Source organism: Ammospiza caudacuta, chromosome 20, assembly GCF_027887145.1.
Source record: "Ammospiza caudacuta isolate bAmmCau1 chromosome 20, bAmmCau1.pri, whole genome shotgun sequence".
Lineage (NCBI taxonomy): Eukaryota > Metazoa > Chordata > Aves > Passeriformes > Passerellidae > Ammospiza > Ammospiza caudacuta.
This window is the reverse complement of record NC_080612.1, coordinates 5,066,889-5,079,920: the sequence shown is the minus strand read 5'-3', so window position 1 is coordinate 5,079,920 and position 13,032 is coordinate 5,066,889. Positions and strand designations below refer to the sequence as shown.

General features: G+C 46.2%; 1 protein-coding gene across 1 annotated transcript in view; it reads left to right on the top strand.

Moving 5' to 3' along the window:
• The window catches only part of LOC131566527 (sphingosine-1-phosphate transporter SPNS2-like), a 134,504-nt gene that overhangs the window by 107,813 nt on the left and 13,659 nt on the right, over window positions 1–13,032 (top strand). The window contains exon 11 of the mRNA XM_058817857.1: window positions 9,832–9,995. Coding sequence (XP_058673840.1) covers window positions 9,832–9,995 — 164 coding nt within the window. The remainder of the gene's footprint in view (window positions 1–9,831; window positions 9,996–13,032) is intronic.

The following is a 13,032-nucleotide window of genomic DNA, read 5'->3' as shown; positions in this document are numbered from 1 at the left end:
GAGAAGGAGTGAAGCCCTCATGCCATGAAGGGAGCCAGCATCCCTTTGAGCAGCTCTTTTCTGGCTGGGCTGATTCATCCTCCCTCTGCTACCAGGGCTGAAAGGTCAGCTCCAGCTCCACATAACACAGAAAGCAAACACTATTTAAAGTGAAAGGACAGCCAGCTTCTGCACCAGAGCTAAGGCAGGCACTGCCCCTGGGTGTTACAAACCACAGGAACTGTCCAGCTGCAGTGCAGGATGGAGAAACCCCCTGCAGCATTGAGCCCCAGCTGGGCAGGCTGCAGAAGGGGCTCAGATTCTGACCAGGATTTTCAGGGCAGTCTGTGAGGGCTGAGGAACCTGCTCCTGCTGGATTTACGGGAAATTTGGGATCCTAATTCCCACAGTTCTTCATGGAATCCCCACCCTGAGGGCATCAGCTCCCACTGCTGTAGCCCCAGACCCTTCACAAGGCAGACCAAGAGCAGGGATGGGTTTTGAAGGAGAGCAGCAGAAGGCCCTGGAGGTGTCCAAGGAAGGATTGGATGTGGCACTCAGTGCTCTGCTCTGGTTTACAAGGTGATATTCAATCACAGGTTGGACTTCATCATCTCAGGGATCTTTTCCAACCTTAGTAATCCTGTGATTCTGTGAGCTGCAGTAACAGGCAGGCTCAGGATGGGTGAAACTCAACCTCCTGATCCCCTGGGTTCACCTGGGATCTGCTGTGTCTTCCAACTGCTTACAGAATTCCCTGGAGTTCCCTCACTAAATGATCAGTGCTTTGACCAAACATGGCTGGAATCCTACATGCTTTTGGTGAGTTTATAGTGAGATTCCCTCCAGCAATGCTCTTAATAAAGAACTGGGGACCTTTGTCCTTGTAGGACCGAGCTGTGGCAAGCAGTTATCTCTGCTGGATACCAATAAATGTGGTATTGATCTTAAAATCCCTGTATACAACACAGAAGGTGCTGATCAGCCTCAGGTGTGCAGTTCCTGCTGTGCTCTGTGGTGTGTCCTGGAGCTCAGGGTCACACTCAGACTTTCTGTCACTTCACCCATTCCAAATCTTGCACTGGCAGCTCCTTAAGCCACCCAAAGCAGCAAATACACATTAGTGCTTAAAAGCTAAGTGGCAGGGAGCACATATGTGTGGCTATTTTTCATGTCTCTTTAAATATTGATAACTTTTATTGTGATAAAAAGGCTTCAGATTGACTTACAAAGGAGTTATGCAAATACAGCTTTAGGGTGGCAGCTGCAATTTGCATAAAGCTTCACTACATGGCAAGCTCTGAGATAATTTATTGTAAATCAGCACTGCCTGCTCATTTCCAAACAGGAATAGACATTGCTGCAGAAGTTCAGTAGATCAGACAGCTTTTATTCCTAGAAAGCTGTAACTTTTTTCAGGATCTTTGTGATAACCAACCTGTAATTTAAATAACTCCTTTTTAACACCTCCAGAGTCACCCCACACTTTATTCTTGAGGCAGCAGGTGAGAAATCTCACCTGCTCAGTGCATTGCATCCAAATATGTGTAGTACTTTTCTGTCTCTGACCACTGCCACGATTGCTGGAGCACAGAAGTGTTAAGAGAAATGCCCCAAATCCCACCATTAATGTTGAATATCCTATAAAGGTCTTCAACTGCTGCCCAGACAGCATTTCAGACTCAGAAGAGCAAGTGGAGGGAGGTGGCAGCAGCATGTGAAATAGTTAACTCTTGTCAGGCTGCATCACAACTCAGCTCTTTGTATCACTAATTCTGGTTTGATCTTGGTTGCCCTTTAAAATAAAACAACAGTAAGTCCATGCTCCTGTGTCCATCTGTGCACAGGCATGAACCTGTTTCACTGCTCAGGGTTTACATCATCCTTCTTCTTGTGTCCCCCTCCACTCCCTGACTGCTCTTCTGCTTCTGGAAATCTGAATGCAGGCAGAAGGAGGCTTTTATTTCTAGGCTGTGGCTTGGGACTTTTTCTTTCCTTCCTCCACGTTTGTGATTTGCTGAGCTCTTTGCTCTTCCACCCTTGCCTGTGATGCCAACAGGACCTGCTGCAGGCAGTGCTGTCCCTGTGTGCCAGGCAGGTGGGCACACACTGCCCTCACTGCCCTGCTGCTGGTTGCTTCAACTCCTTCTCATCCCCTCTGTGCAGCTGTTCAGAGGGTCTGAGGATGAAAACCAGTCAGTATCTCCTTGTCACCCGGCCACATCAGCCTGTGAGAGGATGTTCTGAAGTGCCAGAGGTGGCTCTCCTCCAGGAGCACCTCTGGATGGACCAGCACTGCTCCCTGGACTCCTCTGATGGTGGCTCCATCTCTCCTGTCCTCTTGGGCTGTTCCAGCTTTACTGGAGGGACACCACCTCCAGCCTTGGCACCTTCACTTTTCTCCTTCCCCAGCTTTCCTCTGAGCAGGTTGATAAACCTAATGAGCTATTTAAGCAGCAAGAATACTAATGACCTTCCTTTAGCAAGTAGTTAGCAGAGCAGTGTTAATTATCCCTGGTGCAGAGTATCAGGGCAAGCAGATCAGAATTTCATTAGGGGCAAGGCAAGGAAAACTGTGGTAAATGCAGCAATTAGGATACTTTTTAATGAAAGTTATACCTGGAGGTGCAGATTTCACAGGGTCTTGGCCCAGTTTGAAACAGCCTTTTTGTTGATTTGGTTTGAAGGTGTTTACCTCACCAAGTATATCTGTATGGAAAGTAGCTCTATGTGTAAACACTTGCCTGCCTGAGAGAGTAGAATTCATGTATTATGGTTTAAAATTCATATTTTATGGCTTAAAAGGCTATGGCTGCTTCAGAGTAGGACATGCTTACTCTGGAAGGACATTTTTCCCAGCTTAGTTTGCTAGACTAAAACAGACCTCAGCCCACTGGGAGTCAAATCCACTTCTGTCTGACTTAAAAACAGGGTATAGCAATGAGGTGTGTGGTTGGGATGTGAGCTGCAGTCTGGGTGTTCTGTCCCTGGCTGACCCATGCAGCCATTCCTCACACATGGCCCATTAGGTGCCTGCTGGGGGTTACACAGCTCAAGGTCAAGAAGGCAGTAGTGTCCTGAAACAAAAATAAAAAATACTCCCCTGCTGTGACATTGACATTCTTTGAAAAAAATCCCTTCTCCCAAGGTTTTTCTCCTGGGAAGCTGAGAGAAAAAGAAAACAATTTTTATCTCATTTGCTTCTCCTGTGTTGTCCTCACATGTGGAATGTGTTTGGAGATTGTTTACCCACAGGTGATTGTTTGGGTTCTGGGGGGAGTTGTTTTCACTCTTTGGCCAGTCAGGGCCAGGCTGTGTTGACTCTGGAGAGAGCCACAAGTTTTCATTATTTTATCTTTATAGCATTCAGTAAGTATCCTTTCTGTATTCTTTAGTATATTCAGTATAGTATTCTTTAATATAATTTAGTATCATAAAGTAATAAATTAGCCTTCTGAGAACATGGAGTCAGATTCATCATTCCTGTGTTTGCTGTGACATTTCCCAGCAAATACAACATCCTGCCATCCCTCTCTGGTCCATGGACCACCAGGAGATATCCCACTGCTCTTGTGGGGCTGAGGATGGAACAGAGCCTCTGTCTTTTTGCCTTTTGCAGCTTGTTCTAATATAGTGTACATGAGTCTGTATGAGCATCATCTCCCATCACCTGACAGAGCTGGTAGATGAATTGTGGTACACATTTGTGGTTTTTATTGTTCTTTCTGTCCCAAGTCTCAGCTGCCTGACAGGTGTGGTGAGACCCTGATGGCGCCACTCCTCCTGCAGGCATCTTTCCCCACGTTCATGCTTGTGTTGTTCATACTCACACTGTGGTGGGTAAAATGGGACTTGGCCTTGCTGGTCTGAACATCCACTGTGCTTGCCAGGGAAATGATGTGAGGGTGAGAACCTCCAGCCCCTCCTCCTTATTATCTGTTTCTTCAAGGTCCTGAGTAATTAAAAGCCTTTTTCATAGTGCACTGAAAGGCCAAATTTTTGACATAGCTGTCAACTGCAAAAGAGGAGGAGAATTAAGCACCTGGAGACCAGTCCTCATGGGATTGATCTTCCCATTGCACTGAGCTAACAAGCTTCCCACTTCTGATGAGTCAGGAACAGATAAAATTTAAGTCTGTTAATAAAATACCAAATGACTTCTCATCTCTAAAATGCTCTGTACCCAGGGTTCACAGCCTGCTTTGGTGTTTTTTTCAGAGTTCTGTGCATCTGTCATGTCCATGACTTTGTTAGATGTTCAGGTTCTCAGTATTTTTGATAAATGTTTAATGTAGGTGAAAGTACCTCAGTAGAGAAAGCCCAGAAATCCAAAGCAGGTCATTGTTGCACTCGAGTATTTCAAGCTCTGTCTCATCTGCTCTGTCACTCCTCTGTGCACTGAAAACCTACTTAAATAAATGTTTTCTTTGAGCTGCCAAGAATCCTGCATGCTCCCAAGCTGGGCAGATTTCATGGTGCTGAGCACCTTTCAGAATGTGTCCAGATTCTCTTCAACACAAGGATTCACTTTGCTTTTGTGGGATATGCAGACAGGGAAGGGGCCCATGCAGCCAGGAGAGGTGGGGATGGGGATTCTGCTAAAGGTTCTGTGCCCCAGACCTGTTTTTACATGGGAATGGGGCACCCCCATCCATCCCACACATTCACCTGCCTGGGTCATGGCAGTTCCTTCACATTCCCCATGCAATGAGGCCTCTCTGTCTGGGATCAGAGAAAGACTGGTGTCAACTTACAAAATCCCTGGGCAGAGCAGACCAGAGAGAAAGGCAGTTTATGACTTGAGGAAAAGAGACTTTCAACCCTCTCCAGGGCAAATGGGGCAGATATTGCTCTGATGTACCAAATCCATGTCCTGGCACAGCAAGCAGCATCCCTATGGAGCATCTTAATTTACTGTAGCCTTTTTCAAGGCAGCACCATATATTCAATGCAGCTTGGTCATCCTGGGAGGGGGAAAATATCATTAAAAAAAAGAGGTTTACTTCCTCTTATTATAAAGTGTTCCTCATGCCATTTAGTGCAGTATAAACTCTTCTCCCCCAGGCCCAGCAAATTGTTTACTTTATAAAATCCCTCCTTTTTGCTTTCTCAGCTTCATTTTCATTCATAGTCCATTTTTAAAGAAAATTAAAGAAACCTTTCATATTCACTCTGACTTGAGAGTGGGTGGATCTCAAACCACTGTGGGGTTACAGGGAATACTGTGTTAAGGAACTGTACTGAAATGATCAGCCAGGGAGAACCTGGCTTGTATCAAACTGGTAATCATGGAAATCACATATTTGTGCCAGAAAGACTCTTTTATGTAGCAGGATTTGTGCCCAAGTGGCAACATCAGAAACTTAGAGAAGCCAATTGCAGAGGAATTGAGATATCGACTCAGCAACAAGAGAGGAGGAAATGAAACCGTGATTTTGGAGATGTTGTTACCATTACACTGTGTAATTAATAAACCAGTTAATTTACCCACCCAGACTGTTCAGGAGAGACAGAGCATGGAATCCAGATGCCTTCCTTGGGCTCCAGCCCACCTTGGCACCTCCTGTCTCCATGGCCTGCAGCCTGTTCCAAAGCACACACCACTCCTCCCAAGACAGTAATGAAGTTTCCTTTTGTTCCTCTGCTGTCTCCTGCACTCAGATGGAGACACAGGTGGGGATTTGGGGCTGGGATGGTGCCCACTGCAGCTGCACTGCTGCTTCTCCAGAAAGCAGGAGCTGTCTGCAGCTGGACTCCATCCAGCTGAGCACACACTGTCCTGTTCTGCTGGGAAAGAGCCTCAAGCTGAGTTTATTCAGCAAAGTCATTCCTCTTGCTCTGAGCTCTGTGCTGCACAGCAAGGGAGGAGATGTGAATTTCACAGCTAGGTTGGTTGTTGGGAAGGATGGAAGTTTGACAAGAAAGTCTCACAGATATGTGTGCTTAGCAGAAAGATTTTTAAATGTAGAGTCTGAAGAAGGAATAGAAATGGAAGCAAATTTTGATATAGAAGAAAAGAATTGCTGAGCCAGTCTCACTGGATAACCAAGGAAGCAAAGGGTGTGTTAGTTAGAAGGGGTTTTTATGACTTAGAGCAAAGGATAAACGCACCCCAAACAAGAAGATGTTTTTACCAAGCAGAAAGAGAGCACAGGCAAACAAGCCTGCCCATGTTGCAAGTGGAAAAAAGGTCTCAGAATTTTCCCCTGCAAGAAAACTGAAACACAACAACTTCTAGCTTAAACTGTAATGTACTGACTTTTACTGACTGGAGAACAGTAACATGAATATGGTAATTATAGAGTTATGATAGGCTATAGGTAGAAGTTAAGGTACAGATTGGTTCTACTGTATTAAGATGCTCAGCAAAGAAAAGTCTATAATGCATTGTAACCAAAAGAAAACTCTATAATGCATTTGTAACCTAAACTTAGGGTCTCTAGGCCTGCCTGCAGCTGGAGCTGACAGCTGTGGGCACAGCTCTGTCACCCACAACCCTGCACTGCTGTAACACCTTGGATCCAATAAACTGCATTTTCACTGCATCTCTCATTCAGGCTCTTACAGTTGGTATCAAGATTTGTGATTAGACTGCAGAGCAGCAACAGGACTTCCCTCTTGATTTTCCACCCCCACGTTCTGCAGAGATGTTTTGAAGCTTTTTGGCACCTCCCAGCTGGAGGAACAAAGGGAGGAATCCCACAGACGACTGCGTGCTGCAGAGCTGGCACCGGCCACGCGCAGCCCCCGCAGTTTGTTACTCATCTTAGAGAGAAGACACCAGAAATTATGCTTGGTTGGGTCCTGCCAAATCACAGTTGGCCAGCTCAGGATGCTGTCATGGCAAGGAAAACCCAAAATTGGCAGTACAGAGCAGAGCATTTGGCAAACGGTGTGTCATTCTTGGAGCCTGGGTCTGTAATTATGTCCTGTGTCCTCTTGAGAGGAGATGCCAAAGTTCCAGCCTTAGCAGGTGGTTTGGAACAAACTAACAGGGAGCAGTGACTGCTAACAGCAAAAATATATATAAAAAAAATTATATTTATATATATATAATAATATATATAAAAATATGGACCTGGTAAAATCCTAGAGTTTAGAGATGAAGACACTGGGGAGTGAATTATGTGGAACCTGGCTGAGGAAGCCCAGCAGGCTTGGTGGAAAGAATTATACCTTGAAAGGGAGGAAAGGCATGTTTTTCTAAACTGTGCATTTGCAGAATGTGTTTGGTTAAAATGAAAAATACAGCAGATTTAATAATAACATGATTTGTTGCTAGAAAAGGTCAACACAATTTGTTGCATTAGAAGGGAAGGTGTGAGACAAACTGCATTGGGAGATTTATCTTTTGGAGACTTTACACTTTCAAAGCTGTTTTTAGCCTAGAATGTCATGCCATCCATGGAGAAAGCAATCAGAACCACATGCATGGCTCTTCATTCTCTGCTGCTGACTTACCATGTCAATTTGTCAAGTGATTTATTATCTGGTCCTTTTAGAGAATAATTGTATCCATTCCCCAAAATGAAAAGTGCTTTAGGATGTCTAGATTTCTGTTTTAGAATATCCTCAGTTCTGGATATTGCAGTCTGACAGAGACATTGACTCGATGCCAAATTCTAGTTCATAATGAAGAGTAAGGGAAACGTTTGGAATTAAGGTGTGTGGATACAAAAGGGAATTAATGACCAGCTGATGTCCCTGAATGCAGAGCACATTCTGCTACTTTCCTGTGGCGCATCCTTTTCCCACTCAAGTCTTGTTGCTGTTTTTAATAAATCTCTCTGGCTAATGGTCACTTTATTTTCCTTGAATCTCACATGAGAATTGTTTGCAACACTCTTGTTTTTCTTCGTGTGTTTTACACTGTGAATAGAGTTCTTTTTGAGAGGACTAGAACTCTTCTATATCCCAAGCACTGAAATGTTCTCCTCATCCTTTCTAGGGCGGGGAATGAAACAGAGAAATGAGGCTAAAACCCTTCAATTCTCCCTGTAGTTACACTCTTCCAGTGTTGATTCACTCCTCCTGTAGGGCAGGATGTGCTGAGGATGTGTCCACACTGAGACTCCAGTGCTCCAAAATCTCCCTGCTAAAACACTCCCAGTGTTCTTTGGAACCCCATGAGCATCATCCTCCTGAGACCTTCTGTTGGTCAGGCATCTCCTCACTCACATTTACCTTCCAGGTCACTGCAGAGTGTGAGCTGGTGATTTCTCCTGCATGTGACAGTTCTTCTTTTCACTGTCAAGATTTAAGCCTTGAATGTCACAACTTGCTTGTAGGTTGTGTTTGACTCCAACTTTTCCATTACCAGTGATGTGGCAGTTTTGAAGTTGCTGCACAAGCTTTGACTGTTTCTGGAGCTGATTTGTGTGTGTGCACAGCAGCAGGATTTTTTGTTCCAAATTCCCTGCAGTCTTTTTGTATAAATTAGTGTTTCTACCCTAACAAAAGGTCATGGATAAAAACAGAGCTGGACATTTAAATACCCAATGCCTTGAGACCCACCCCAACTGCTGCTACCTCTCTGTTGGATTTATGGAGAGTAAAATTGTTTGCTGGGCAGTAAATATTAAAATGTGGAAGTTTTAGCTACAGATATGCATTACATTTTAGTGAGTTCTAGCAAAAGCTTTTCATAACAAAGTAAATAGTGCTGTTGTGTGTCTCTGCTCCTTTGTGTAGGTTTAAATAATTTGTGTTTACTTTCACCTTATGATGCTTTTTGGTTGTCAGAAGGTGCAGATTGCCTTGATCCATTAATTTGGTGGTGTGCAGTGCCAGCACAGCCCCATGTCTGAGCCTGGGACAGAGCCATGTCTTGCACACAATTACACTTCAAGCTTGGGAGGTTGAAAGAAGGAATGAGCCCCATATACCTCAGACATGGGCATAAAGCCCCCAGGTTCCAATTATTTTTCTCCAAATCAGATGGGATCTGGTTTTTTTTTGTTCTTAGGAAAACATTTCCCCCTTCCCACTCAGTACACAGAAATGGAATTTATTACCTCCCTTTGCTGAAAGGTAGATCAGGTGTGGGAGTGAGCAGGACTTGACAGGAATTGCAGAAGATTGATCACTGCCTCACCCCCTGAGCAGCCCCAGCAGGGCCCTGCTGGCTCCCCTGGGTGTTTGGGCAGAGCAGCAAGGTCAGACACCCACAGATGCTGTCACTGACACTGCCTGGAGAGCATGGAAAGGGGAAAGGGCTGTGGGAATAATGTTAGATCAGGCCAGAAGAGTGACAGCCAGAGGAGAGCCCCGCCAAGCCTCAGTGTCACAGACATCTTTTATGAAAAATCCTTTCTTTAGGATTTTTCCTCCTGAGAAGCTGAGAGGCCTCAGGAACAAAATGTAAACATTGATTATCTGCTGCTGCTGTAGAATGCAACAGGTGGATTAGTCTATGTTAGTTGTTTCTAATTAATGGTCAATCACAGTCAGCTGGCTCTGACTTTTTGTCTGAGACACAAGCCTTTCTTATAATTTTTTTCTTTTCTATTGAAATCTTCTGAAATCCTTTCTTCTATTCTTTTAGTATAGTTTTAATATAATATATATCATAAAATAATAAATCAGCCTTCTGAAACATGGAGTGAAATCCTCATCTCTTCCCTCATCCTCAGGCCCCTGCGAACACGGTCACACCTCAGAGCAGAAATTGCCCAGGCTCCTGTGTGCAAAGATGAAGGGTGTGAGGGACATTCAGCTTGTGCTGAACACACTGTTCCATTTTAAAGCTCACACATGTTTGGTGGGTGGTTGTTTCAGGAGTTGTGTTCCCTTCACTCTCATGGTGTCTCTTTTTCATCTGTGTGACCAATTTTTTTTGCTCCCCTCTCGCAGATCTCCGACCTGATACGACAAAGCACAAAGGAGTCCCCAGTGTGGGAGTTCCTCAGCCTGGGTTATGCTCTCATGCTCTGCCCCTTCGTGATTGTCCTGGGAGGGATGTTCTTCCTGGCCACAGCCCTCTTCTTCCTCAGTGACCGAGCCAAAGCTGAGCAACAGTGAGTAGCCTGGCCATTGCCAACGGGGAGGCACCACAGCCTGTTTGCTCTCTTGAACCTTATGCTTGTACTCTTCCCCTGGCTTTGGCCCTTCCAGGTAAAGGATGTTGGGTTGTGTGTTCAGAACCTGGGCTCAGCAGAGTGCATGAGGCTGCACGAAGCACAGGGGCTTGGGTCATGCTGGCTGGGCATCCTTTACACGCTTCTGCTCTGGTGGATCTCAGTTGTTGGCCACATGGCTCAGAGGGGAGCACAGGCCCCTCACACCCTTGCCTGAGCATGTCACAGCCCAGGCTGTCCATGGTGAGGGGCTGCTGGGTGCTGGAGCTGGTGGAGTGTGAGGTGAGGAGCAGGAGGTGCTCCCCAGAGCTTGGTCAAGGCTGCACCCACCTGCCTCCATCCCCAGAGCCCCACTCACCACCTCTGCCAGTCAACATGAGGCAAGGAGGCAGCAAGCTGTGTGTGGGGACATGTGCACTCAAGGGTTGCTATGATAAAGAGTCTTTCCCAGTCCCTTCTTGCAGCTTCATGAAAGAAAAGCAACTGTTTTTCAGTAAAGAAACCGATTCGGATCATCTCACGGTTGGCAACTACAGTAATTCAGAAGACGCTTCCACATGACATACAAACTTCTGGGGTTAGTCTCTTTCTCATCATTGTTGAAAAATAAGAGTTACTATGTGTAATGTCATGCTCAGTATGTGGGTAGGTGACTAGTCTGGTTTTGGCTGTAAGTTGCCTTTGCTTTTCCCCCCTGGGGAATGAGAGCCTTGATTTACCTTAAGGAGAAGGGCCCTGGAATATCACTCCAGGTGTAGCAGAGGTGGAAGGAAAATTACATGCTTGGAGTTCACATAAGTGTGTGAACAGTTTGGGTGATACTTTCTGGCTCTCACTGTCTTATCAGATGGATGAAAGAGATTTGGAAGCAGTGCCACAGATGGTGCTGTGGCCCTGCAAGTGCAGTTCCACCCTCCTTTTACTAGCATACGTAAATACTAAAGAAAGGAGAAGTTCCTCTATTTTTATTTATTAAACATTGTGGAAAAACAAGACCTCATGTCATAAGCCTGGGAAGTCCTACAGAGTTGAACTTCAGTGTGGCTTTGGGGACATCACATCCTGGTTTTGCCAGGATGTGTGTCCCTGGTTTGTTATCTGCATACAAGGGTCTTAAATGGCCGGAAGGGAAGTTGGAGATTAGGTGTTAGGAAGGACTTCCTAAGGGAAAACAGAGGTAAATCCTACAGCAGATTATTTGGGTAAGACATGAAAGCTTTGCCTTGTTTCTGATGGCCTCCCTGGCATGGCATGAGGCAGGAAGGTGGGATCTGCTCTCCAGCCCTGTTTTGTGCCTGTGTTGTGCTTGTGCACATAAGCTACACATGCCAGTCCAGGCAGTGACCACCTGGAGACATGGCAAGATGAACAGAAGTTTCTGGATGCTCAGGGTGGTTTTTTTGCTGCAAGGAACCAAAAGTCCTACTTGGTGTCAGTGCAGCAGATGAAACCCCCTCTGTAGCATTTTCCTTTGCTCAGGGTGCTCACCTGATAATAGGAAAGCTTCAGAGCTTGTCTTTCCTGTGTTCAGAGAGGAGAGTGCTCATTCCACTTCTAGCTGTGGTGGTTTGTGTCCCTTTGCATCACATCTGCTGCCAGTGTGGCATGATGACACCTCAGGTGGTGAAGGAGGGGCTCAGGATTCAGACAGTGATGAGTCCCAGGTCACTCCATTTTTCAGCATGTCAAGCCCACCTGTACCTTTATGCTGGGCAGGGCACTGTGGTTTCCAGCTGTTCTCAGCTCCAGTGCAGATCTCAAGGAATTGGGTTTGGTTCACTCAGGGGACACCACAGGTCTCAGGCTGGTCACCAGCTGGGTGACTCTGCTGGGCTGCCAGCACTGCTGTGTCCCCCAGCTTTCACAGCAGTGTTAGTGTGGGAGGGAGATCACATCCACACCTCTAATGGCTCCTGCACAAAAGGGGTTATTCCTCTGTTGCTGTCTGCCCTTAGCAGCTTTGGTTGTACTCTGTCCACATCCAGAGCAACCAGCCTCCCAAACAGCCACTGCTCCATTCTTAGAAGAAAAACATTCAGGTTTCAAATCTGGTTTTGTTTCTCTTTCAGCATCGTTCCCTTTCCTGACTCACATCTGTTCATGAATTTTTTATTAGTCAGTCACAGGTATTTTGTGTTGCAAACTGGGGAGAACAAGTGTCATAAATAATGGTTAACAAAATCATTTCCCTCAAGTGGCTCTTAGGAAGGCTACTCTTTCTGGGGTGTGCCCACTCCTATGTTAAAAATACACTGTGGCATCCTGCAGTGAGATTCCTGGAGTGCAGGAATCACTCAAGTTATGAGAAGTGAGAGTGGAGTAAGAGAGAAGTAAGGCTGGAGGCTGTGGAGGGACCCTTGTGCAGCAGGGTCTGTGCTGCCAACCAGGCCCCGTCTGCCCCTCCAGCAGCTTCAGTGGCTCCTCAGAATTCATGGGGCAGGATTTATTTGTTAGCATCTCCATACTTGCCTGTGAGAGGAAAGGTAACAGCATTTTGCTATTAGTGGATAAAAACCCCAGATCCGCCATCCAGCTCCCACCTGCCAGTCCATCTGCCCTTGGCATCACACCCCTTTGGCAGGGGCTGCTCTCTGCCCAGCCAGTCCTCCCCTCCATCCCACCTATTACTTGCTGGGTACAGAGGAATTGCTATTTCAGGCTGCCTTGCCTTCCCTGAGCAGCCAGCCCTGCTGCTCAGACAACAGGAGCTGGGAGCTGGCTCTGCCAAAGAAATCAATTAACCTGCGGGAGCGGCGTCACACGCCAGGGATTGCAGCCATCCATCACCGCCAGGCCAGGGCACAGGGCACTGTCACCACCCCTCCAGTGACCCAGCAGGGAGCAGAGGGGTGGAACACTCCTCTCACAGCCTATGGAAGCTGAGCTGTCCCTGCTGTAGCTGCCACACTCCTGTGAAATGTCGTTCAGGGATTGATTGCTGGGATTTCTGAGTTTGTTTGTTTCTTTGTGTAACCGT